The 27,329-nt window shown below is 39.7% G+C and overlaps 1 protein-coding gene across 8 annotated transcripts in view; it reads right to left on the minus strand.

Moving 5' to 3' along the window:
• Nucleotides 1-910: 910 nt before the first annotated feature.
• Nucleotides 911-27,329, minus strand: part of LOC110973190 (tripartite motif-containing protein 2-like) — a 32,341-nt gene continuing 5,922 nt past the window's right edge. For 6 of the 8 annotated variants that reach the window (XM_022223812.2, XM_022223810.2, XM_022223815.2 and 3 more), the window contains 5 exons: nucleotides 11,642-12,199; nucleotides 9,714-11,129; nucleotides 8,969-9,109; nucleotides 7,998-8,129; nucleotides 911-5,153 (listed from right to left, as the gene is read on the minus strand). In XM_022223812.2, the coding sequence (XP_022079504.2) occupies nucleotides 4,995-5,153; nucleotides 7,998-8,129; nucleotides 8,969-9,109; nucleotides 9,714-11,129; nucleotides 11,642-12,145 (2,352 nt within the window). In that variant the 5' untranslated portion in view covers nucleotides 12,146-12,199 and the 3' untranslated portion in view covers nucleotides 911-4,994. Of the gene's footprint in view, nucleotides 5,154-6,186; nucleotides 8,130-8,968; nucleotides 9,110-9,713; nucleotides 11,130-11,641; nucleotides 12,200-20,623; nucleotides 20,945-27,329 lie in introns of those variants that run through there. The other 2 variants (XM_022223808.2, XM_087132481.1) reach the window with 2 other exon arrangements.

Here is a 27,329-nt window from a genome sequence, read left to right on the forward strand (position 1 = left end):
GCTAAAGAGGTGGAAAATTCAAATTTGTGTGTCAAATGAAGAGCTAGCTGCGCCAAGTGAGCGTATAGCACTGACCAGCTAGCTGAGGGTACATCACTCAACAAGCCTAGACAACAGAAAATTACCAACGAAACATTCGCCTAGCTAACTACCTTCACTCTGACACTCAGCATAGTCCCTGCGGTTTCCAGCTTCAGTTCAGCATTGCTAACTTAAGAAATTACAATTTAAAACGGATAAACAAACAGCTAAAACGATGAAAAGTTAAACGTGCCGTCAGTGGACCACACAGCCAGAAAAACGACGCAAACGAATTCGAAATGGTCCCGCGCGAAATGTTACTTCATTGTTCCCAGGGCTCCAATGACGTATCATCGGCGCACTTTGCTGTCTTTGAATACGGGGAAAAAAATCACTCGATTTCTGCACTCGTCCCCACCATCCCGCCCTCAGCTCATGGGCTGCGAGCTCGTCCGTTACCCACCCCGACTGCACGCGAGGTGGCGCATTCGATTAGCTCGTCCAGTGAAATTTGCGTGACGCATTTTGGTACTTTTGTCGAGCACTCATTGGATGGAGCTCACAGGCACGACACGTGCTCATTGAATAGTAGACGGTAGAGAACAAGAAGCAAGCCTGAGCTGTTATGCCTTGTGTGTCCATTGCTCCCACAACTTTTGTGAAAATGCAATAATTACGAATGACAAGATTCGCTGTAAAAAGGTTCAATGGGAGCAGGCGGATCAAGGAATTTTTCCAGTGGAGGGGGGTCAGGCTGGAGATTTTTTTAATGTCTCAAATATTGCGGACAAGCGGAAGCGATGATGAGACATTACATGGCATGCACATTATAATTAATAATGATTCAAGGCAGAGCAAAATTACAGTTAAAAAGAAACAGACAACAGTAGAAGGTAGAGCACATTTATTTTGTAGATTTCATTTCATTTAGCTCAGACATTCTTCGGCAACTCATCACATAAATACAGAAATTTATTTCTGATAATCTTCTCAACTTCACCTTTTTACGACACATTTTAAGGTACAATCCATTTAGTAATGCATAGAAATGTGCGTTTGTTCAACGCCATGCAATGTAATACCATTGGAACTTCAATACTTAACGGCTTACACCACTATTCCAGTTGAATAAGATGCTACAATACTTCAAGCATTTAAACGACGAAACTTGCTTGCCATTTAGAAGTAAAAGTTGTTAATAACTTTGAAGCCCTACGTTACAATATGAACCAAACAAGTACTGATTTTCATCCACACAACATGCAATTCTTGAACAGTACCAATACTTTCTGTAAGAAATAACCCCAGCGGAAACTGCAACTGCCCTCCAGTTATTGCACATAAAGTGACTTGCATGCGTGACAGAATCCAAAGTGCACTGATTTACTATATCCAGCAAGAAATGAGACCGAGGGGTACCCCCCAACATGTCCAATCGCTATACACACTCTAGACTATTGCTACCCAAACACATCCCCCAAGATGTCTGAAAAGAGTTCCTCAGATTCCAGTGAAATAATGACCAACACAAGGGGGGTCTCTCCGTCCCATATCTCGCTATATATGTATTTTACACATGTAATGGGATTTATAATGGCTTCGCGTGGCGGGATCACGTGGATACGTGCATGTACGGTGTGCACACCTGTAAAAAACCCTCCCGATCCATTACGCTGACCGGTTACTGGGCGTGGTCACGTGCATATCGCAGGTTAATCTCGAATTGTCCAATCAAGATCGGTAATCTACTCCGTGAAGATTTATAAACACTACTTTTTATTAGATGAAAGCTACACAGTACAGTGCGTAACTCAATATTATCACCGTGTAGCAGCTAAAAAGAAGTGTTGCTTAACATACTATGTGCTAAGCAGAGAAGAACCACTTAATAAGCCTTGTTCTTTCGACTGACCAGATAGTTTTGCTGAGGAAGTGGCCCAATTGCTTTGGCTGAGCCACTTCATGACATACGACATCTGGGCTCACACAATTAAACTCATGGATACGTACCACATACAAGGACATGTTTATAAAGCCAGTGGTCCTTGTATGATCGTAGCAAGCATGTATATTTACACAATAGGGTTGATAACTTCGCCCAAAAGGTAGGAGGGGCTAACATATCAAACAAACCGTTGATTGACTTCCAGTCACATTTACTTCGTTTTTCAATATAACATTTGAAAGTTAACAGCTTAAATAAATACGAAATCTGTTATTAGGAGTTATAGTAGAACGGGTTACAATCATACTTGTGGGTGGTATTGCTTAGAATAAATGTGGAAGTTTTTCAAGTTCAACATCAACCCGATCTTAACTGTGAGTGAAATCTGACCTTTAATGTTACAAGTATCGCACTAATTTTATTGACTCTGCATAATTTACTAAATATCTTAATTCCTGATTTCGCGTTAGGATTTTTTTAATGTTTTATAGTTACTTTGATGCTTGTTCTTCATTTTGGTATTTTTGTTTCTATTACACATAATTGTGCACACAAATACTAGGGCGTTTTCCCAACCTTACCTTACTTAAACATTGTATTAAATCATCATAAGGTTGAACACAGAGCAAAGATGGCTGTTTAAACAAAGAAAGGACGGTCAAAGGCTATTAGTTCCTAACAAGTAACAATCCTTCGCTACAACTGTACATTAACATGTTGGGATTTATTTAAGGACATTAATGATTATTACTTGAAACACCAACGAACGGGTGGAGCGATGGTGAGAGGACTATTTGTCCAAGGTGTAATGCTGCAAGGTTTGTTTGTGGGATGGGTTATGACCCTGAGTAATTCCATATAGAGCCTAAAAATGTCACAGTCTTCTCTGCCCAATGTATAACTGAAAACTGTAATTTTCTCCTTAAACTTAGATTTCATTTCTGACAACCCTCAGTGCCCTCATATATTCCAATTTTACAGGTCACTCTTTATATGAATCGCCCCAACGACTCCATTTCCCGGTAAATGGATCCAATTAACCCATACGATTACAGCCGTGATTGCTAAATCAAACTGCTATACTAAAAGTCCAATTAAGGTGCACTTACACCTGACATGTACTTCAGGAGCTCGTGGTGCGGTATTTGGGAGGAACATGTTGATGCCCATATGTTCAACGGGGTGGGACTTAATGAATCGATCTACTATCCACCCATTTCATCTGCCATCTTGTGTCTCTTCTCACTGGAACTGACACAAGTTCTCAAATCTTCAGCTTCGTCTCTGTCAAAAGGCTTCATCCCCACATATCAATTCAAATTGTAACACATACAGCATCTAAATTAATATACTTCCATCTTTGGGTCGAGACCATACATTTCAAACCTCCTCTGCAAAATCTCGATGTTATTGAGCTGTAAACTCCAAAGACCAAAGGGTGAGAAAATCAGACAAAGCCATGTATGCAGATGAAGCTTAGATTTGGGAAACCCCCTTTATAATCTCAGCTTCAGTTTGCATAGGTTGGACAGGTAGCTTGCAGTATACAGGTACCTTCACACGCTGGCTAAGCCCGTCACCCAGGTACTGCTTGTTTGACCAATCATATCAAACACTGCACATTGCCACAGAAACAAAACTCTTCTGAGAATAGGTTGAAGCTTTAGTATGTGTTCCTATCCTGAAAAACATTCCCTCAAAAAAAAAAGAAAAAAGGAAAACGACACAGCCTGATTTTAAAGCGGTGTTACTTTTGTAGTCTGGCTGTAAACCTCTTTTTAACGCAAGGAAGCACCCCCTGCTAGTTTTCATCGTTTAATACATGAGTTAACAAGAGGCAGAGGAAATTTTTGTTAATTGAAAAAAAAAATGCTTTATTTCAAAAAGAGTTGTTAGCAGTTAGCAAGGCACTTTATTATAAAGTATTAATTTCAAAATGTACTTTGCGTCGGGGAAATGTTAATTTTAATTACGGGTTTTTGCCCTTTAAGTAAGCTTGTGAATTTGTTCGGAAGCTCTCGCACAAGCACTGAGTATACAGTGTTTATTAATATAAGTCGGGTAAAGGTTAAAAAAAGTAATTAAAATTAAGTATTAATTTGTTTCTTAGTTTTGGGGGTCGTAAGAGCTGCACATAAAACTTGGAAAGGGGGGAGGGAGGGGCTGATAATTTCCGAATAGTTTTTGTCATTATGGCAACATACAGATGCAAAGGTCAAACAGGACAGCACCAGGGTCCACTTAGATCCAGCGCCGGCCAGTGTCAACCTGTTCAATCTAGTTGGTTCCGGTGCCCATTATCAGCACTGTTACATGCAGAGAGCTTGCTTTGAATGTTTTTCACATTGAATTCAGTTTCTTTGGTTAATGAAAGCCCGCATGTGAGAGAGTGTGTATTCAACCTACAACCCAGTATCAAGACAGGTCTTGAGAGTTTATTTGAAAAAAAAATTGATGGCTCTACTTCTGTTTTTATTTTAAACATTTTGAGCTCATGAAACTAAAATGAATCCAACTGGGTTGAAGTTTGTCATGTCAGACACAGATATTGTGGATATTTGGGTAACCAACCTTGGAGCAAGTAGCCAGCCACTTTTAAGTTAAAGCACTTCGAAAGGTTAAACTACTAATATTTGGTTCCCAACCTTTAAAGTTCTAATTGCTGAAATTAACAAGTGCGAATAATCCGTAGCAGTGAGTTCAATATTTACTTTGCCATTTTAAACGTGGACTACAATCTAAATGTCTGTTGTTCTCCGTATCCGAGTACCATTGTGTGAGCCTTTTGCCCGTTTGAATATATATGCCATCAAAGAGACATTGTAACAGCTCAGAACTGTGTTCAGGACAGAGGGAACAAAAACTTCAAGGAACTGCATACAGTCTGTTTCTGGCTTCTAAGCCCCTGCACAAAATGCAATCAGGAACCAGTATAGTTAGTGCGGCACAAGTGTTAGTAATGGTTAGGCTTTGCATGGCACATTGATTTTGGTTTATGGCTATGGCTACTCGCTGTAATGTTTCAACATCAAACACTTAAGCCACAGTCCAAAGCAGCAGATTTAGACTTGGCCTTATTTACCTTCCAAGCTGGTTGCCAAGGTGTACAATATCTGTGATGCCATACAGCACTCTTTGTCACAAATGAAAGAAGGGAGGCACGGCAGTGTTCAAGCATTATTCTTCTCTGGTAGGGAATAAAACCATTTCAAATAAATCTTCATTTTATTTTACACCATTGTACATTTTTTTAGAAACTTTTTACAACCAGAATGTTTGAATATTTTAGCATATTTGGCACAACGGCATGATTACTCACAAAATACATCTTTACAAATGTTTGTCTTGAATGTTGTCTTGACTATGTCCACAATTTGGAATGAGAAAATCACCAACACAACTGCAAATTAAAGGGAGCAGGTGAAACTTAAGGGTGCGTTCGAGCGAGCTACTCGCTTTAACACGAGTATACTCCAGAGCGCTCGAACGGCTGAAGTACAATCGGAGGGTCAACGAGAGTATACTCTCGCTAGAGGGGGAGTATACTCCTGTACCCGAATGTAATGCGCACGCATCCTACTCGTGTTAAAAGGAGCAACCGCGCGAACGCACCCATTAACATGCACGTGCAGTGTCAAATGCATTCCAGCAGTAACATTCGTTTTAGCCAGGATCCATGCAAAGATGAGAAGACTATATGATGAGGGAATTGTGCAATGACTCTTTTCTGACCCCAGTCATTTGCCTGACAACTGTACACTTTGACAAACAACCCATGAAAATTATACTCTGGAATAGCCGGGGCAAGGAAAACCTTGAAATACACTGTCTGGAGCATAATCAAGTTACATTCGTTTGTTGACTTAAAAGTTCATTAGAATACAGCTAAATCTCCCCCTGGCAAACTGGGACACGAATGACACCACTCAAGTACAATTTCGCAAACTATGCCAATCAAGTTAATGATGCTAATTTGGCTTTGGGTCGTGGATGTCATCATGCTTTTTTTTAATACTAGTATTTGCCCTGAAACCGATGTATGTATTCACACTGCATTCTCCTTGTCAATATACTATTGGGTGAACTTGAAAATATGGTTTTGATGCAGAAGATATGATAAGCATGCAGTTAGCTCCTCTTGAAAATGGTTTTCAAGCTGGGGCAGATGGGGGGGGAGGGTTCAAGGAGTCATGCCACCACTGAAATAGTGAAAGACAATATTTGAGACTATTTCATTTTCTTTCCTTCCAAATATGTGTAAAAAAGCTTCTAAATTTAGCCTCATCCCTAAGGCCCATAATGGATTACAAATAAAAAATTCACCAATTTTTAAGCTCCCTTGAGAAAAAAATGCCCCCCCCCCAGTAATTAGGTCTGGATCTGCCCTTTATCCCAAGGTAACACAATGCATGCAACAATAAACTCTCCTCAAAAAGACTGGCAAGTTGCATTAGCTTTTGGAAATATGTTCAGTACTCTGTTACCAAATCAAAAACACAAACTGGACTGCAGGAAATTGTATGAATGAGATACATGAGGAATTGCAACTGGAAAAATACTTTCAAAATAACAAAGAAAACAAATAAATAAAAAATAAAGGGCATAAACAACTATGTCACCATAACTGTACACACACAAATGTATTTACATCCCGGTCACAGCCAAAAGAAATATAGATATATATATTACACCTTTTTATATTACAAATAAATATACAAGACTGAAATTTTTGAACCAAAAAAGTACAAAATAACTCCAGCAAGCAAAGAACTGTACGAAGTTCTGAAAGGAAATTTACATGTTGTACAAAAATTATATGCAAGCAAAGCTTGACACAGAATCTGTCTAAAATAAAAAGGGTGCATAAAAAGGAAAGTCCCATCCCAAATGTGTGAACTATTTTGGTTCTTTTTATATTTTTGGTATGTATGTTGATTTCTCTATTGGATTAAATTCATGAAGTTTTCATAAATTGTAACATGTCATTTGCATATCATCTGCATACAGTGTAAATATACAATGATGCATTATGCTGTCAAAACAACAGCAATCTAAACCTTTGATTTTGCTACATTTTTCTTCACAAGTTCACAATGAGCTGGCTATGTTAGTCCTACTTGCACTCATTTTCTGCAAAGTTCATAAACATTCTAGCTTTTGGCCTCATCAGTGAAAAACTTGAACTTTACACCTTTCTGGCAAACAATGCGCATACTTCCAATCTGCAGCCAATTTTGTAGTAAATTTTAGTAACAAAGTCAATAAGCACCAGAGTGCACTTGTTAGATATATTTTTAGATCACAAAGCATTAATCACAACACTGTGATTATTTTAAAAGCAGCAAAACACTCACTGCGTAAATGCAGTCATCCCTCAAAACCCCTTTTTATAGTCCAAAAATTAACTAATTTGTCAATTTCAACTGATTACTAGAAAAGTCTTACTCTCAGTGAATTACAGAGAGTGGTTGTTGTCTTTTCAATGCCATATTTCTTTCCATTAGAAATATCACATCCATCATTACTCTCTTTGCAGGTAGAATGCATGCGAATCCTTTCAGTGCTACGTACACGCCATACTTTTCCTGCAGTTGAATTCAACATCTTACAGTTTTTCTCCATTGCTTGGAGTATTCTGGGTGCAGGATCTGAGGGTGAACAGCACAACTTAGCCAGAAAGGGCAAAGCAACCAACTTGCATCAGTTGGGAGTGCATTACAAAGGAGCATAATTACTTGTACTCGCCCTGTAGTTATGGGGACTACCGGTACACACAAAGTGAACGACAGTTTCTTGAGGGACACATTTGTTGTGGGGACATATTCTTGTCTCCGCAGCTCGGTCCCAAATTATCTAACTAAAGAAATTGTTTCCTCAATGTGGGGCCGACCAGGGTATCATAACCAGCTCTTTGTGTCTACGTCTGCCATGTCCCACTTCTAATGGGGCTCCCACAACACAGCATATCCAGCAGCCCTCTGCATGGAACATAGGGACACTCGCGCACCTTCTACTGCAAGTACTTGTATACCTTAACGCAGTGGTTACCGGAGTCGGCTACCGCTACGTAGCCGTCACTGGTCACGGCTAGGTCTTGGGGACCGTAGAGTGGATCACCAGTGGTGTTGACGTAGGAGAGGAAAGAGCCGGTGTGATCAAAGACCTTGGGATATGGGTAGGAAAAGAGGAATCACAGAAGGAAAAAAGACAAAGAGGTTGTGAAAAGGTGACAATACTAATAGCCGGGGATTTTAAAAACCTTGGAACATGCTTGTCTTGTGGAATACTCCCTTGAGAAAAGGACTTGTAACCAACATTTGCCCTGTTAGCCCTTTCCAGCTGACAGTAAAGCCTGGTGTAGAATTTTAAAAAAATGTTTCTTGGGAGAGTTTTGCATTGGTTTCCTGAAGAGAAGCACAAAGAGCTTTAGGATTCCTAGATGGTAGCCTTCAGGAACAGTATAATCAAGATGCTTTTTTGCCATTTGAATATGCACAAACACTAATTAAAAGTCTGCTTCATTGACAGTGAAGGAGGTCTGCAAAAGAAGGTGCCTTGATATCTGGCAACAATAATTATGAATAGCATTTCTTAATGTTTTTGGAAACTGTAAATCCTTCTAATTTAACACCATACTGTGAATTATGGATTTCAGATTTAAATAACCCATCCATTAGTGGGTTCTGTATCAGTGAACCAGTGTTGGATCACTGATTGGGATCCCCATCTGTGTGAAACAAAAACTCCCGAAGTGTGCACATACCAGGGGAAAGGGTAGACTGTTACCTGTTTCTACATTGTTCTTACTTCAAATAATGATGGAGGTGGAAACCAAGCAGTCATGAGCTTAGCCTTTTTTGTTGTTCTCAGGTGAGGGGATATTTGTGCATGACGCGCATATCAAAACCGGGTTTGTTTGCGTTACTCACAGTACGGAGGTTCTCAGTATACTTCAAGAAAAAATATTACAAGGTGCGTTTCTTTGACAGAGACACATATTACCTGGATTCTGCTGTTGCCCCAGTCAGCTACGATGATGTTACCAATGAGATCCACTGCAACCCCTGTAGGAGCATTGAACTGCCCATTACCCTCACCCCTGGACCCAAACATGCTCACCAGCTGACCGTCTTGCTCAAACACCTGGGGGTAAAGGAAATGAAATGTGCAAAGGTACCATCAGTCAAAGGGCTGGTAGGAGCTGGGCTAAAAGGGGAGAAAATAGGAATCGGGCTACTTGATGAGCTCTAACCTGACTAGTTAATTCAGCTCATATATATTTACATGTAACATATTTTTTTCAGGCACATTTCAAATATCAAAACATTTTGAATGATCCACCTGGAGCCAGGTTGTCGTAGTGGTTCTTTCCCCACCTGCCACCTCTAGACCCTGGGTTCATATCCCACCAATGCTAGCCTGGTGATTGGGTTATCAGTTCCTACTTGACTGTCTGAGTTATACCCTTTCTTTCAATCTCTGAAACTGTCATTTTTTCTCACTGTCTCCCCTTTGTATGTTTCTGCTGGATAATGAACTAGAGTGTCCAGGGCACTTGGAAGGAAAGCCTGGTTTCATTAATCAAATTAATTAATTATGATTACAACTCAGCTTTCTTCCCATGACATATTCTTATTATTTCGAAATGCACCTTAAAGGAACATCCAATGCATCAGGAATGGTCTGCACTGGAAGTTACTCCCTCATTTTCTTGCAGATGAACTGTTCCAGATTGAAATGGACTCACCTTGATGCAGTGGTTGTGGAAGTCTGAGACAACAATCTGGTTGTTGTTGTTGACGGCGACAAAGTGCGGCCCACAGAGCTGTTGGTCCTCGGCACCCCGTGAGCCGAACTTGTTGAGGAGCTTGCCATTGGACGTGAAGATTAGGATGGAGCTGGATTTGTTGTCCACAACGATGATGTTGTTGTTACTATCCACACAGACCCCCTTTGGACCAATCAGCTTTCCCGTTCCGATCTTGTTGATGAATTTGCCATCAGGTCCAAAGATGTTGATCCATTTGTTGTCATAGTCGGCAACAACATAATTACCGATGACTGTAACGGCAACACCCGTGGGTCGCTGCATCTGTCCATTACTCCGCCCACGAATGCCAAACTTGTGCTTGCAGTCTCCGCCATTGGTGAAGACCTGCACGCACTGGTTATTGCTATCGGCAACCACAATCCGCCCACCATTGGCAGCGGTGCTGGCCACGCCCTGAGGGTTGGTAAACTCCCCCTTGTTGCGCCCTCGTTGGCCAATGATCAGCACCAGATCATCCTCAATGGGGTTGGTTTTACGGTAGACTCTGAGTGATCCGGCGGCACTCTGTGGTCTCCTCATAGCACGCTGTTTGACATTACTCCGCGGGATCTTGCTGGTTGGTGACTTGGGACTGGAAGAACTGCTCTCGCGCATTACACGTAACTTAAAGGGACTCCCTCTTATATTTCGTCCAAACAGCTTAATGCTCAGTTGATGGGATCCTTCTCTTGGGATCATATACAGAACATCGTAAGTACCATTTTTGTTATCGATGACACGTGCATCATGAACCTCTCCATCTCCAGAATGCAGCTCAGCTGTTACCTCAGCTTCTCCGGTTGTCACTAGCTCTCCTCTGTAGTTCTTGGTGGTGATGGTAACCACCATCTGCTCCCCACAGAAGGCCCGCTTCAACCCCTCCCCGACTGCCACCGTCTCATGAGCAACGGCACTGTTGCTGCGTACCATGCCCAGGTTTGACAAGGTCTTCTCCATATCCCCCATGCAGCCAATGAAGCTGATGAAGTCATTTTCCTGCGGCTGGAGCTGGGTGCATTGTTCCGTCAGCTCGCGCAGCCGCTGGCCCATCTGCTTGCGGACCAGCAGGATCTGCATCTCATTCCCGCTCCTGAGCGCCTGCTCAGTGAAGTCGCAGTTATGCTCAATACTGAGCAACTCTTGCTCTAGGACCTCCTGCTGCTTGTGAAGTACCTCCTGCTTGGATTCATGGGTAGATTTTAGCTCCTTAATCAGCGTCTCTTTTCTGTTGCGGATGCTTCGCTCCAGGGTGTCGAACGAGGTAAGGATCTCTGTCTCGGCCTTTGTCTTCTTTTCTTCTAGACTCCCATTGATGACTGTTACTTGCTCAATGGCATCCTGCAGGCGTGGAATCTGGACACACATTGTTTACATATCAAGAAAGAAAACAATTTAAATTTGGGTGTGTCCAAAGCATGCATTTCATGTACCAATTTCACAGGAAAAACCCGAAATGATTGAGTCATAAATAAACAATCCAGAAATTGATGGTATTTTGTTGTCATGAAATATTAAACCGCAGCAAGGACTGAACCAAATTACAGCTTGTTGAAAATGACAGAATTTTTCATTGGAATAAACTTTCTGAAATGGTGTGACTAAGAATTAAGTTTTCGTTTAACCAGTTTCATACATGTATATGTTCAACCACTGAATTACTATTTGGACTTTTATGGTGAAAGAACCGGGCAAATTCTCTAAACTCCAAATCTCATGATTTAAAGTCGTAACTACGAGATTTTGAAGGATCCTGTGTGCAAATCTGATTTCCAAAATAGAATATTTACCCCTTCAAAGCTTCTACAAAGTTCATTTGGCTGCCACTAGAAATTGGCAGGTCTGCAAACATTTCAGAACTTTTTTACCTGGTGTTTTGCCTTGTCTAGTATATTCCTCAGCACCTCTTTATGTTCATCGATGATGTCACTAAGGAGTACCGTAGGATGGTCTACGTGCTCTGACATAGTACACTCTCCACACACTGCAGTCTCACAGTCATCGCAGTAATAATCCAAGGGCTCCCCCTCGTGACTGGAACAAGAAGGCACAACGTGGTAGGGCTGGTCTCCCCCACTGGCCCCCTCGTCCCCGCTGCTGCTGTCCGGCCCTTCCAACACCTCCATCAGGTTGGTGATGAAGAAGTTGTTCTGCAGGCCGGTCACGCCCTCGATGGGAAGGATGGACTGCTGCCGGCAGATCGGACAGGAGAGGGTCAAGGACTCGGCGGGCACGTAGTTCTGCAGGCACTTCTGGCAGAAGGTGTGGAGGCAGGGTAAGACCTTGGGGGTGTGGTACCGCTCTAGGCAGATGCCACAAACCAGGAACTGCTTGTCGATTTGCTTGACAACTGGACTCTGTGTCGCGGCCATAGCGACAGGGACAGTGAAATTACTGTATCACAATGGTAACATGATGTCAAGGGTCTAGAAAAGATAAAAAGACATCTCTTTGAAGCAAATAAGCAAAACCCCATTGATGTTTCTAAACATGCAGAAATCTTACATCAGGTAAACATTATTCTTTGCAAAGTCAGACTGATTGATCTTGCATTCAGACTAAAAATTTATATTCAGGACTGATATGTTGGCATAACACATGTGATCCAGCATGGCACAATTGCAGACTTTTGAGTTTAAAAGAAAGATTCTGTACAAACTCAAGTCAAGCTGCTTTCTATACACAGTCATGACGAATTCAAACTGTGAATGCGGATACAAACATTGCACAGTGAAAGTTACACACTGTTGAAAAACTACACCATGTTCTGATGGAGATTTTGGCATTTCTCCAAATTCACTGTAAAAAATCTTGAAAAGGTGGGTTTTTATCAACTCAGTTGAGCTCAAATGTTATGCCCTTAGAGTATTTATCATAAATGTGTACTGTAATTATAAGTGCTAACATCTATAATGCTGAAACTCAGTTCATCCACCAACATGTATGAGAAGTTAAGAAGCCACGTTCTGATGCAATCAGAGTCTTCACCGAGGGTGAAATTTGATCAATCGATTAAACGTTTTGTGTGGTGAATGCCAAGGTGACTCATTCACTATTGTAAAAGCATTATTGTTTGAGGACAGAATAGGAAGGATTAAATTTCCACTGTGACAGATTGCTTCATGGTTGACCAGAACACAACACAACCACAAAAAGTAACGATTCTGCATTCCAAATCAAATTTCTTTGGGGGTGGCGGAGTTGTTTGTGGCAGCACATCAGTCAAATCAATCCACCTGAGACCCGCAGTGTGCTTGCAATGAATAAATTAATTTCACACAGACAGTGGCAGGAAAGCAGCTCATTTCACCCATTAGCAACCACACAATGTGACTGAATGTGGCTTGGGTGACAGCACAGAGATATTGGTTTCATGAAGGGATGGCGAGGCAGTGGCTTCTCGGGAGGGGAAATCTATCACCACAGCAGGATGAAATGCTGTGATTGAAATGAAAAGGTGTTCATGTTACTGACAGGATTTGATATATACAGTGAAGGATTACGAATACTCAATTCAGAGACAATCACAAAGTGATACTCAAAAGAACTAATCCACTTGGCTTCTTCCAAATTAACAGCTCAATTTCCAAACTAGAGGCGGATTCAAAAATCATCACATTAAAAAAGCTCAAAGCTCTCAAACACAAATTACTTTTCCAAACAGCTGCCTTCACGTAAATTGACTCATCAATAGTGACTTTCACCTATTTCCTCCATCCCTATAGTATGCAGGTGGGTTGTTTTAATCACTTCCTATAAATACATTCAAGATGATTCTGTCTACGTGGCTTGTACATGTATTATATTTCACCCATTTCTAACGATGCAGGTGAGCTCTGACAAGTCACTATGCATTGAGGATGAACATGAATTATGCCCACTGTATTTGCTCCCAAAGGCAGATCCTTTTCCAGGACCAGCTGCATCCCCAAGCAATTCTCTTTAACTCCCCTTCCTAGATCCCTAAAGATACAGGTGGGCTCCACAAGTGTACAGGAAAACCCAAAATATACCTGTCTAACATCCACTGCATTTACAATAAAAGAATCACAAATTCAAGAGCCTACCACATAGCCCTGCACCCCCAAGCAATTCTTCTCTTTAACATCCCTTTTCTGCATCCTGTAAAGATGCAGAAGGGCCCCCACATGTTTACAGGAACTCTGTATGTGAATCTCCAATTCAAGGGCCTAAATCCCTGCATCCTCAACCTATTCTCCTCTTCTTTCACTTCACTTCTCTGCTTCCGTCTCATCTCCTCTTCCTTCTCTGAGCAGATGTTTGCACCTCATCCTCTCACCTCAACAGTCATCTTCTCTTTCCTCTTTTATACCCCCGTCTCCTCCTTGTTATTGCAAGCACACATTTTCCTCTTTCCCTAAGTGCTCTACTCTTGCATTACTGACGTCAGAGCCGCCATGTATGTCCTTAAGATGGAGGGATGATTAGCCTTGGAGCCACAGCTAATCACATCGGTCATCCAGTCTGGAATTATTCAGGTAAGATCGATGTAGCCAGCATGTTGCAGCTGCCTACACAGCTCATCCATGCATGAATTTCTCTTCAGATGCTCCACAGCATATACATAATCAGGAACGAATCTTTGTATCACTCTATGTACTCTCTTTGGCTGACAGACAGAAATGTTCATCCAATCCTGCCACATATTAAAAACAAACAAACAAACAAACAAACAAACACAGGAAACTAAACAAACCATGCCCTTCTATTAAAGAGGATGACTAAATATTCACATCGCATTACATGCATAAGTACATGCATACAGGTAGTACACTTGCTGATCTCAGTCCATGATAAACTCAATGTGCTATATTCCATACAGAGAAAATCTCCAAGCATAGTCTGCTTCAATGTCATTACCTTAAGGCTAAAATTAATTTACAAAATGGCAATCTACTCATGACCCTCAAACAATTCTTGTTCACAGTTTTTAGACAGAAAAACCTTAACAAGTACAACTAGCAGAATGAATGATCAGGTTTGACCACTAATTTGGCAAGGAAAAAGGTGTGTCCCTAACAGGCTTCCAGCCACAGCAAGGGCTTGGTCTGATGTCAGCATGTAACCGTGCCAACAAATTTGTCATTGGCCAAGAAACTACACCGACATGTACATGTAGCTCTAGACATCAGATATGGATACTGCCATGGCCACATGCCATTCAGCATTTACACTTCCCAAGATCAGTTTATTCAGCCTGCAATTGTGCAACTTGATTATGCCCATAACTTGATTTTGGTGGAAAACCAATCACTTCAACTGGGATGACTCGAGTGCATGGACAGACCCTTTATTTTTTGTTTATAATAATCCATCCCTGAATAAATCATTATGCTCAATCTATGAAGTGGCCGTCAATCATTCCTGGAATGACCAAAAATATCTCAATCTGTGAATATAACCATTGCAGTGAACCATGCATTTAATGAGGACGAACTTCGGGGAATGCCAAAAGTGCTTTGGAATAAATGACGTATGCTCGGCATTCACTGTTGATGAGTGCAATGTGGAGAGACTGACAGCCTGGTACTTCATCGCAAGGACAGTTGAGCAGGAGGAAGAAAATTCATTAGTGATGTGTACTGTACTTCTTAAAAGACATCTACGTCTCCTTAAACTTGTTACCTCTTATAACCTCTTCAATTTTTTGATGATCATGTCTTCATCTGTACCTTTTAATTTACAAATTAAGTCAGCATGTAGTTTTCACACTGAAGACAAACTTAATGTGCATCTGAAAGAATTTCATATCTTTAAAAGCCAAGGAGAAATCAAGGAGAACTCAGCAACAAATCAATTTATCAAAGGCTATACAGATTAAACAATGTTAAGGTCTCTCAGAATTATATTTTTTTTTGCACAAAAAGATCACTCTTGTCAATGACCTAATACAGGTGTGTCATGAGGTACATTATGTTGCCTCAAACTTGGCTTTTAAGAACTCATCATCTGGTTCCTATTTTGTACAATTTCACATAGAAATGTTCTTTGTTCACTTAAAAAGAAAATTAGAGATAAAATGATATTACCTGAAGTTAAATATGAAAAATCAATCCATTTACAGTCTAACAAATTAAATTGAAATATTCAAATTGCCAGTAATCATAAAGAAATTTGAGGCTTGATTCTTATAGTTACAGGTGTCTTTTGCTACAATAATCTATCCAACTGAAATATTGCACTTAGATTACAAATACATTGGTATTGGTATGAGTCATCCACCTTAGTCAAATTTTCATATCAGTGAAAGAAATCTTCAACAAATTCTAGGGAGGAGTACCGTGATTAATAATGACTGGTAAAAAAAGAAAACTGCTCCTTTGATCCAAGCATACTGCATTCAAACAGGTTTCACTCAGATCAGTTACGCTCTTTAAAATGGAGGTAAAAAATGGATGTGGAGGATAGATAACAAGGGCCTGTATGACTCATCCATGGTGGTCAGGCCACGAGCACCCCGAGGTACAATCTACATGTACATGCATGCGCGCGTGCAGAGCGTGGTTAACGGCTGTGATTATACAGCATGTTGGTCTAATCAAGCACGGCCCATCTGGGGGAATTGAGACAGGCAATGACGGGCATTGGGGAATGGAGGACAATATGGTAGAAGTGGGAAGATATTGTGTTAATGACTGGTCCATGTTTGGCCAAGTGTTCAATCTAACAGGCTTGCTTATTTCAGTCTTGCAGAGTGGCAAAATATTTTTTGCAGCTTAATACATTTAAAAATAAATAAAACTGATAAAGAGGAAGTACGATTAATACCCACACAAGTCTATGAGGAATGTGATTAGGTTGTCCTTTCTTTTTTATCACACAAATCACTAGTCATTAATAAAAGTACTCCCCACAGAATTTGAAAGATTTGTTTCATTGATACAAAACTACCACGCACCAGTCACAAGTGAAAAATCCACATGGCATTAGGATTTTTAATCAAAATCATGTGTACTTCGACACTGATGCCAAATATGCTTTTAGGCTTAGAATTATACTCACTTCCAGAAGAAGTGGCAATTGCCCCCCCCCCACTATCTTTTCAGGGGGGGCCATTGGCCCCCCAGCCCTTACGTCTGTGGACTCATTTGCAAATTATATTGTTGACTTATTCATTCCCATCAACGTTTACTGACAATCATATACAGTGAAACACATGTAAGTTGCGTGATCTCAGCTCACTGTCATCTTGCATGCTAGCCTGAATACTAACATGCTGTCACTTTAATTTCTTGTTCATCATTTGCCAATACTGCTAATCCTCTCCACTGGGGCCGCAGACAATGTGTATAATTTTCTGTGGCATGTGATTAGCCATGTCTTTTCCCCTTATCAAACAATTCCAACCACAAACCCTCAATGTAATAACTTTACGCAAGACATAGGATTGACTCTTCTGAGTTTAACTGGTTTTGAAGTCCATCTTAAAATTGTTTGAAAGATTCCACTCAAAGTCTGTGACATCTACAATGTATCATGAATCACACTGAAAAAAGTGGTGCTCTGTTTAAAAATTCAACATTATGCTGTGTATTTCTGCAGATGACTTCAAAATTGAAGAAAATACAGTAAAAATAAGCATTTCAATTAAGGTGATATTGACAAATGCACTTAATATATGGCATCTCATTGTGAATATCAAATGTGTCACGTGTGCACAGCAAAAGAGCAGTTGTTTTCTCATTAATTCACCAATGCAAATTTCTTCACTGCCTGTGAGTGTCAAGTTTAAAATAAAACAACCAGGAAAATAAAAGAAACTTTAATTTTGTATTTTGGTGTTGATTTTCTGACTACTTATCTTATTTTTGATAAAGAATCCTTGAGAGCAATGATATCAAATTAAACTCAAAGCTTTCAGGTATGGCAAAAATTAGTCCTTAAATCAAATGTACTGCTGTAGTCAGATAGATACTAAGAAAGGTATTCAATTTGTCACCTCGCATTTTAAACTGGAGATGTTTCCAACTGAACTCTTTTCTGAGCACAAGATAATCATCTGTAAGTCAATAGGAAAGGGATTTATTGCCAGGACTGGTAAACAACATGCCAAAATCAAATTCAACACAATCATCCCACTGTATGTAGTCACATTCAACCAAATGTCATTGATGAATAAAACTAAACTGTTGAGACCTGTACCTTCAAGATATTCTTTGCTTTCGAACCGTCCATCAAGCATATCCTTGATCCTACCCTAAGCAAAATATCAGTTACAATACAGCTAATCTCGCCGTGCAATCTGGAGGGACCAAACCATGCCACACACACCTTTGAATCCTTGCCCTGTTCAGCATAAATTCCATTTTCAGGTATGAGCAGATCAAGAAAGTGTGTACTGAGGCAAAATGACTCACGTGTATTCTATATCACACAATCCAATAAGATGCCCATGGAGCTGAGCTTTTATGGCTGAGATAAAGTTCTGGTTGGAAAGAATCTTGGCGCTGGCTGTGTAGCCATGGTATTAAGACTGCCAGCAGGGACTGGTGGAGAGATACAGACAGACTGATTCCACAGAGTTGATGAGGCTCCTCGTGGGAGGTCAACTTGACCCACTTGGCAGGCCTCCTGGCCTCAAGAAATGATCACTACGGGCGACACTGAAATCCCATGGCGACTGCCTGTAGAACTATATATGCGATCAATTTTTTGGGGGGTCTGTTTTGACTGACTGGCAGATTTTTTTCTTTGAGCCTTAACACACCACAGGAGTAAGGAATAAAGAAATTGGCACCACTGAATATCAGGGGAATTTCTGTGAAATTTTTTTGTACGGAAGCAAACCTCAAGTCTTGCACAGAGACTCTAATTTTGCAACAGTTATTTCACTGACAAGTACACCTGCCTCAGAAGAACCAAATAAGAGATCAGTGGGATTATCTTTGATAAACCAGCCATTCTGGAACATTTTTCATTACATATACACGATTAACACTACACCTCACATCTTGAAAACCATGTTAGAAAGTAGCTCAAAAGATGTCATACAAAAACTCAGTTCATTCATTATCTCTGAAATGACGTCATCACCTGAAAGAGTCACTTTGAGATGTGTGCCACCATTTTAATTAGTACATCATTTAAAAAAAGTCCCTAAAAAGAGCTAGACAATACTACCTGACATAACTGCATGAAATTATTCAAGTAAAACACACTTGTGAATTCTAGCTGTCTCTTCTCCTGGAACACGTTTTAAAAACTTTTGCTAAGATCAAGACTGTTAACACAAGCACTATTCCAGTCATGAGAAGGGTTTAAAGTTTGTGTGTATTTGAAGATTGTTCTAGATGTTTTGATCAATGTAACATTTCAATTCATTTGCAGGTGCTGAGGAAAATGAAGTCCTTTATCGTTATAAAATAGTTGTTCAAGGTGCAAGGGTAATCAACTGAAAACAAGAAAAGAAATGTGTTCCCCTTCTTCAGGTGCATTTTTGAAACACAAAGTCACATAATGTTTTTTCCCACTATACAAACAAAATCAAACATATACAGCATGGTACAATAATAAATTGATGCTGTTCCCTGTACTCCCTGACAAATGATCCCCAAATGACGATCACCCAGACCAAATTAAATTAGTCACAGAAGCTAAAGAGATTTATGTACAGAAAGTTTAAAATGTATAAACAAGGCCCTTTAACTACATGTACAGTATGTAGCTTGACCACCGAGTGTTCTCTAACTATATCTGTGTTAATATTAGACCTTCATTTTGCTAAGTCTAAGCTGATTCATATGCACAATATTAGTGTCACATATTTGATTGATTTACACACATATGCGACCTTGCTGAGTTGGTCTAACAATATATATGGACAAAGTCTGTGACACTCTACACCTGGATTCTAATGGTCAGGGTTCTAGAATGTCATCTGGCGAACTGTTTATGCCAATTGTGTTTGGTTTGAACATGAAATTTAGTGTTCCTCAGTTTGATGAATGAATAAATGAAATCATGTTTTCAGCAAGTCTCCAACAAACAACCTGTCAAACCAAACTTCTTTATGCATTTACCTGCTCCTTCCTGTTTTGCCTTTGATTGAAACAAACTGTAACACCCAAGGGATGGAAAATCATATTACAACTGCAGGATGCACTTGATCTTCATCTAAGCCTGTAACTCACAATGCACTCAGTGTAATATCTGTATGTGTCAGCCTATATCTTCTTCCAACGTTCATGAACAAGTTGTTAAGCACACGACTTCCACATATTCAATCTAGCTCACAGTTGCCAAGGATTAGTTTTAAATTCAGAGGAGCCACAAATGCAATTGTAACAACAGATGCATAAATCTTACTAAGTAATAGAAAATCTGATGGTCAAATCAAGAACAGGTGTCTTCCTGAAAACAAATTGTTTTAATTTCAGTTTTTAATTTTTTAATTTTTCATTTTTATCTCACTATAACTAGGATATACAATACTACACATGTTGTATGTGTACATGTACACTTCCAAACACTAAATTTAGAATTCGGTACTCGGCCATACTGTTAAAACACATCCCTACACTAAGTGCCACCAAAAATACAATGTAACTTACATGTACATAGTTGCCATGCATTCAGTGTGTTTTTCATGAAAACATGTTTTTTGCCTTTGTACATGCATGCAATGAAAGTACCCAGTAGAGAGCACTTAATTAGAAGTAAACACATCAACATTCAACACGGTAGAAATCTAGCCAACAATATGCTGGTAGCCCAAATATATTACAAAGTATGGCACTGATGTTATGCCGTACGCTGTGCCTTGATGTAACGAGAGTATTTAATGATATTAAGATGGGAGTATAGAAAAAACAAAACAAAATGGAACTGACCTTTTGATCATGACTGCATGGATGAACGTTGGCCAGAGGAAGACAGGAGTGTCGGAGAGTTTATCGGGAGAATGTTCAATGCAGGCAGATGATCAATGCTTAGCAGTATAGAGCAATGTGGGAAGTCAGTATGTATGCACAGCATGCAAGGGAGGAGAGACAGTGATGTCAATGATGCGGGGTGCATACTAATGAGGGCCAGTCCATTTTGCGAACAGGGGTGGACTGCACTGCGCTGATCAGGGGGTGATGGGTCCATGGTGATGGATAAATATATTAATAGGGGTCGGACTGAGGTTATCGTTTCTCAGTATGTGTTAGCTAGCGCTAACACATCACAGTGATATGATTTTAAACAACATAGTGAATAAAATCCAGTGTTTAAATTCTGTACACTGCAGGTCTTGGTAAATATGTTCTCTATTTTTTAGGGACTCTGTTGAGGAAATGTGAATGCAAATGATTTACAAGCAAGAATACATTACAATCAGGACATCACAGTAAGTTATCACACCAATATAACTACCTTGTCTTTCATGGACAAGGAGTCAAGGATCAATACGTATTAACTTATTTACCTTATATAACCATTACATGTTTCATACATGGATCAATTTATTTTGATGAACTCATAATGATAGGATGACTGCACACTGGAGGCTGGCCACATGACATTGAGACGTCTACGTTTACATCTATGATTTGAGTTCTGATGGCAATTTCTCACTCCACGCCCCCAAAAAAGAGATGGAGAGAACGACACAATTGATCATACAGTAAAACAAATTAAACTAAAAATTAATAAAACAGTTATTTTATGGCCTCTATGCATGCACATGTAAAACAATAAAAACAGACGGATGAAAACTCTCACTCTGAGAATGATCAAAAAGCAGTCGGAAAAAAATTTGTTTAACAGTGCCAAAGGAAAGGAGCATTATTTTGGTTTCTGACTAGATCCTTTGATTTATCCATTCTAACCAAGTGAGGTACATGTACAATTTGGCCTTGCCCATATGTATTTCACACAAACTTGTTTATTGACTAAGAGTTGACCTTTTACCTCCACGCTTCGGCTTCCTTTTCTCATTGTTATGGGTATAATCTGGTCAGTATTTCCTGACAGGATTCTCATCCGGTTTGGCAGCACTAAAGCTATAAATACCACAGTCTCAAAGGTTGTCAGTGGTCAGACACACATTGTCGAATGAACCAATCCCAAATGATCAGACAGTTGCAATACACCATGCATACAGATATAGGAAGGAGAATGCTTGGGTTTTGTTGTGGATTAAACTTAAACACGCAAAATTTGGCAAACTTTAACTACCTGTACTTGTTCTGCTTGACTGTAATTCTCCTTAATGACCTACACCCAGTGGCGTAGTGGGGAGGGGGACACATGTCCTCTCCACAAATTTCCTGTGCCCACCCCCGGTACCCCCACTGAAAAAAAAGGAATGAATGGCTATTGAACAAGGCTAACAAAAACTTACCCCCCAAAAAACCACACCACTGAAAGCTGGTGGCCCCCCCCATGAGATGCTGGTGCACCCTTTGTGCCCCAATCCTAGCTATGCCACTGCCTACATGTACACATATACGTCATACTGTGACAACAAAACACCAAAAAAACAATACAATGAAACACACCGTCAATACTCATGTTATGGACTACCTGACGAGGGTCAAAATGTACCTGAGAATGATTTTACTAGTATATCTGACTTACTAAATAAGCAATCCACTGTCAAACGATTTCCATGCCAAATATTTTATTTAGCATAAGCTATTGTAACTTCGATTAAACAGAAACCATTTGCCTGAATCTGATTAACGACCAAATAACAGTACTTGAAAGCGATACATGAATCTGCCATCTCTAATTAAAATTCATTTATCTCTGGTCACTCCTTTCCAGATTATCTTTCTCGTTTTGATTGGACCAGCAGAGCAGGTCACTTCACATGACCAACTTCTGTACAGTTCTGTGAGGCAAAGTGCAACCACCCCAAAGCCTGTGTGCATTCACATCTTCACAAACTCGTTTTCAAAACAATTTTTATCCGGCAGGCAGAGGCAATTAACATACATTTCATCTGTTGTTTTTCAATTGAATTGATTACTGACTTCAAATAGAGCAAGTGGTTCCATGATGATCAGGAAAGTCAAAGTACAGTGCATGCAATCATAATTCAGATTCTCCTTCTTCCCTAGTTAAAAAGGAATGCTGATATGAGTCGCTGCTGTAGGGGTTCACTCTAGGTAGAGACAAAGTGCAAAATATGTCAGCCAATTTGTACACAGAAATTGATTCCTGTCACAGCTGGATAGTCTCAACTCCTCAGACATCTCTTTTTTTTTGCTTTGAGTAGCAAAAATGTACTTGTGACAATATGGTTCCTGGAGTGCCAGCCTCATCATGTTCAGACAGCTGATCAATTCAAACTGCGCCACCATAGATGAATATTCTAGTTGGGCCCACTCAGTTTATTCCAATTCATTTCTCTCCTCTTTCTTACTGAAGTTTGCCAAAAAAGTCAAGTTTATCTCATGAAAAGTGCAAGCAGTTTGCACATGAGGGTTTAAAAATGCTAAACGTTTTGTTAGATTGATGACAGACATGTTGAATATTTTAATTAGCTTTGCCCTATGGCCATCAAAATACTGAGTAGTAGACAGTTAACTGCAAAAGAAGACAGCTGCATATGGCCCAGACTGGCCCAGACATGCATGCCCTTTCACCATTCTACATGATGTAGATGAACATCGGCCTCCCAAGACATGTGCAACTGCACTCTGAAAAGTTATACTTATACTGTTTGTGATCTCTATGAAATTTGCCAAAGAGGGCTCCACTCGTAGAACATTTGTGGGCTAATGATTACCAGTGCCATAAAATTGGGCCATGGTGCTTTTATCAGGTTAGACCGATTTGAATCTGTAGCAGACTGTCCTAGGTAGACAACACAAATCAGTTTGAGTTAAAGAAGCATTTACACTGTATCTATCTACAAGTGCCAGGTAAACTGTACAGTTGTTTGGAACTTGAAAAGTTTGGTAGACAGAATGAGGACTGATTACCATTTTCAAATCAGGCAAGTGTTCAGGTCACAATCATGAGCAGGCTTCTGGTATCATGAACTTAACAAGAAATTGATACTTTCTGACTTTGGTTAATGTTTGTTGCTTTCACTCACAGATTACTCAACAGAGATGAGTGGTTGATTTATAAATAAATGATTTATAAATGAATTGAGAGATTGGGCAACTAGTGCAGGACTGAATGCCTGACTGGAAATTTCACTATGAATATGCAATTAGTTTGAGACATTACGTTAACCACCCAAAGTACTTGTTCCTGTTATCATTTTGCACTTACAATCTTGCAAAATTAGAATCAGATTTAAACCAGACACTTATCCAGGGAAAACTGTGACAAGTTTACGACAATGGAATCACCAATTACATTTACACAGGAATGGACCTTAATTTGCTTCTCCTAGCAAACAGACAAAATAGTAATTTTACAAAGAAACTGGAGAACTCATAAATGTGTTTATGGCTGAATGTGTCAATGGTTGTATTCTGTATGTTGTAAAAGTGTTAAAAAAAGGCTTTCTGTGACAGGAAAGTGTGCCTTGAACTATAGAAAAGGTTTGTGCATAAACTGAGGGTGAGTTCCAGAAAGCGTGATTTATGGATATGTTAAGGATGAAGTGCATGTTTCACGAGTGGGAAATGTCAGGAAATCTTGTTGGCAAGTTAATGGTCTCTTTGGAATGCCAATAGAGTTTGGGAAAAAACATACAATTTCCAACCACTTGATTTCCCCAAAAGCTTCAAGACCGATGACAGGATGTGACACTGGACAAGAAACATTCTTTATAAAAAAAACAAGGGTGACAATTTAACATTAGATTTCTGCAAACACCCTATAGATGTAGCTAAAAAATTGAGCCTAAACCCTAAAATTTAAAAAGACCATACAATTTAATTTCAAGAGGGAAATTCCTTGTACACGTACTAAATCAAGTAAAAGAATTCATCCTTTTCTCAAAACAATGCAACAAAAGAAAGGAAGAATTGTGATGTACTACATGTAGATACTGACCACACTGTCAGGAATTGGTTGTGTAGACGACATCACAAGTGAAAACTTAGAACAAGCCTATGTATCTTAGTTTATTGATCATGTACCGTGTATACTACATGTATATCAACCTGCCCTTGCCTCACCACACACTCTCCAAACTAAGTCACATCCTGGGCCTGTTTGTTTCATGTGGATCTGGATCTCAATCAGTGATCCCCAAATTGGTTCGCGGTATGCATTGGGTGGGTTCTGGTGTCAGTGAACCAATGTCGGATCACGGATCGCGATAGGGATCAGCATGAAATAAACAGGCCCACTACCTTCTACAGCTCATGCTCAGGGCACACGGTAACGATTCAAAATGTACACTGTGCCCCTTTACCGATAAATTCTTGGTCAAGATTCCCCATTTCAACAGCACACTTTGAGACAGACTGCTTCCCATTTTACAACAAATTCCCCCCCCTAGGCTACAAAACGAGTATACATGTAAGTCTGCTGTTATCAAATTTAAATTCTGTTGGATATTTCTCCTTCATTCACTAATGTCTGCATGAATGTTTGGGCTGCGTAGGCAGACACTTTGCCGGCCGGGGTTAGCTACATCAACACTCAACACAGATTGTTATAGCAAGGTATCCATCACTGTGAATTGTGCCCTGGAGTATGCCTCTTACATTTCTCGCTTGTCTATATGAATATCATTAGGAGAATAAATGTATAAGGGGCCCCTTAGGGTACGGTTATCAGACTCAAGCAATTGGTTTTATGCTAATTTTGATTTTGAATTTAATTAGATTACTTTTTGAATAATTCTGGTTCTTAATGCTTCAGCTCGCCCATCTTTTTGTTCACATTCTTTATAATTGTGTTTTCTTTTGTTTTTCACTGGCATTTCAATTTGAAGCTATTAAATTGTTAACAGTTTTCTTGAACAAAATGATGTGATTTTGCCAAGACTTACATCAATTAAACAGTTCCTTTTTATTTTGCAATAAAATCTGCGTAGGTGACAGTTGTGATGAAATTGCCCAAAATGAATTCTTACAGATACACATAAATACTTGCATGATTGCCAGCTTCAGAGATATTCTTTAAAAGTCTCTGATGCACAGATTTTAATTAATAGCCATAGCTCTACAACTAATTACAAGCTTAGCCAATATATTTAGCAAAAAAAGGAGATGATTAGACTCTCTGGATAGGATTTTAGCTTTGGAATGTCTCTGTTAGTACAGTTCATTATTACATGAGAATATGGTTACATATTCTAAATAAGCACATGCAGTGAAGGCTTAATCACAGAGGGCTGACATTTCTTCTCAGGTAAACTTTATTCTTTTGCTGTGTAATGGGCCTATGTCTGAAAACATGTTAGAGGGCTCAATGTGTGTTGACAGATAAGGAACAGTACTGTCGCCTACTCTAAAAGATGGATGTGGCAACAACAAGTGGAATGTTCAAATAGCCTTCTCCTTGCAATGTAAATCTGAAGCACTCTCTCCTTCAGAAATACAGTAATTTTATCATCTCATGAATTACTAGTATCACAATCATTCAATTTGTAAATATTATTCTGGTAGTAAGGAAACATTTCAAACTTAATTTGGGTTCTTTTTTATGACAACAAGACAACTCTGCTTCTCATAGAAAGAGATACTTGTTCGAAAGAGGTATTCCCCCCCCATAAAATATTCCTACTGAAAAAAGCCACAGTTTTCAATTGTAAAGATAAATGCGATGGACTAAATACATGTAGATCTATGTCTAGAGTGACCAGCAAATGAACCAATGATATATGACCTAACCTGATGAGCCAGTAATTGGAGACACATACATGTACACTGTATAATGTACCTAGTGCTCCTCTGGGATGCTGGCTTAAATGACAAACCTAGCCTGGCAAACCAAACTCAGTTATTTACAGTGAGTCCGTGGCCAGGTCAAGTTATAATTATGCTGATAATTTGGGTGGGGCTGGACTGCGGCAGTGTCTCAGCTAGAGGGTGCATGTTGGGTAGAAATCTATTTTTGGTTTTGTTTGGGTTTTCATTGAAAAATGGGGAGGGGGTTCACCAGTTGCAGAGAGAAACTGAAGAACTGACTTCAGAATTTTGGGGTTAATTAGGTAGGGGTGCATGATGAAAAGATGGAAAATATGTGTGCCAGGATACCGCTCTAGCTATTAATTCAAAATTCAAGTCAAGTCAGTCTAAATCTAGGCCCTCAGAATTTTTAGCACAGGAAAAGCAGCCAGCTAAAGGAACACAAACTTCTTCAATTATAGTTCAATACAATCTTGTACATATGTACAAGTCCACAAAATATGTAATATTCTGATCGTATCTGTCTTGTTCCAGTGCAAAATGTCTCCAGCCAGTCCCTTGCAATGCAAACTATGCAGACATGCTGACCTTAATGCTGATGAGTGAGTGACCAAGGAGGAATGCATTCCTGTACAGCCTAATTCTGTACCGTTCTTCAAAGGATAACCATGAGCTAACACCTTACATGCACATTCAACTCATACCCTACAATCAACATTATTACAGCTATACTAATGCCACTTCAGCATGATAAAGCCACATCTAGCTTAATTGGCTGTGGCTG

Source organism: Acanthaster planci, linkage group LG02 (assembly GCF_054643075.1).
Source record: "Acanthaster planci isolate LZ-2023a linkage group LG02, COTS_SCS, whole genome shotgun sequence".
Lineage (NCBI taxonomy): Eukaryota > Metazoa > Echinodermata > Asteroidea > Valvatida > Acanthasteridae > Acanthaster > Acanthaster planci.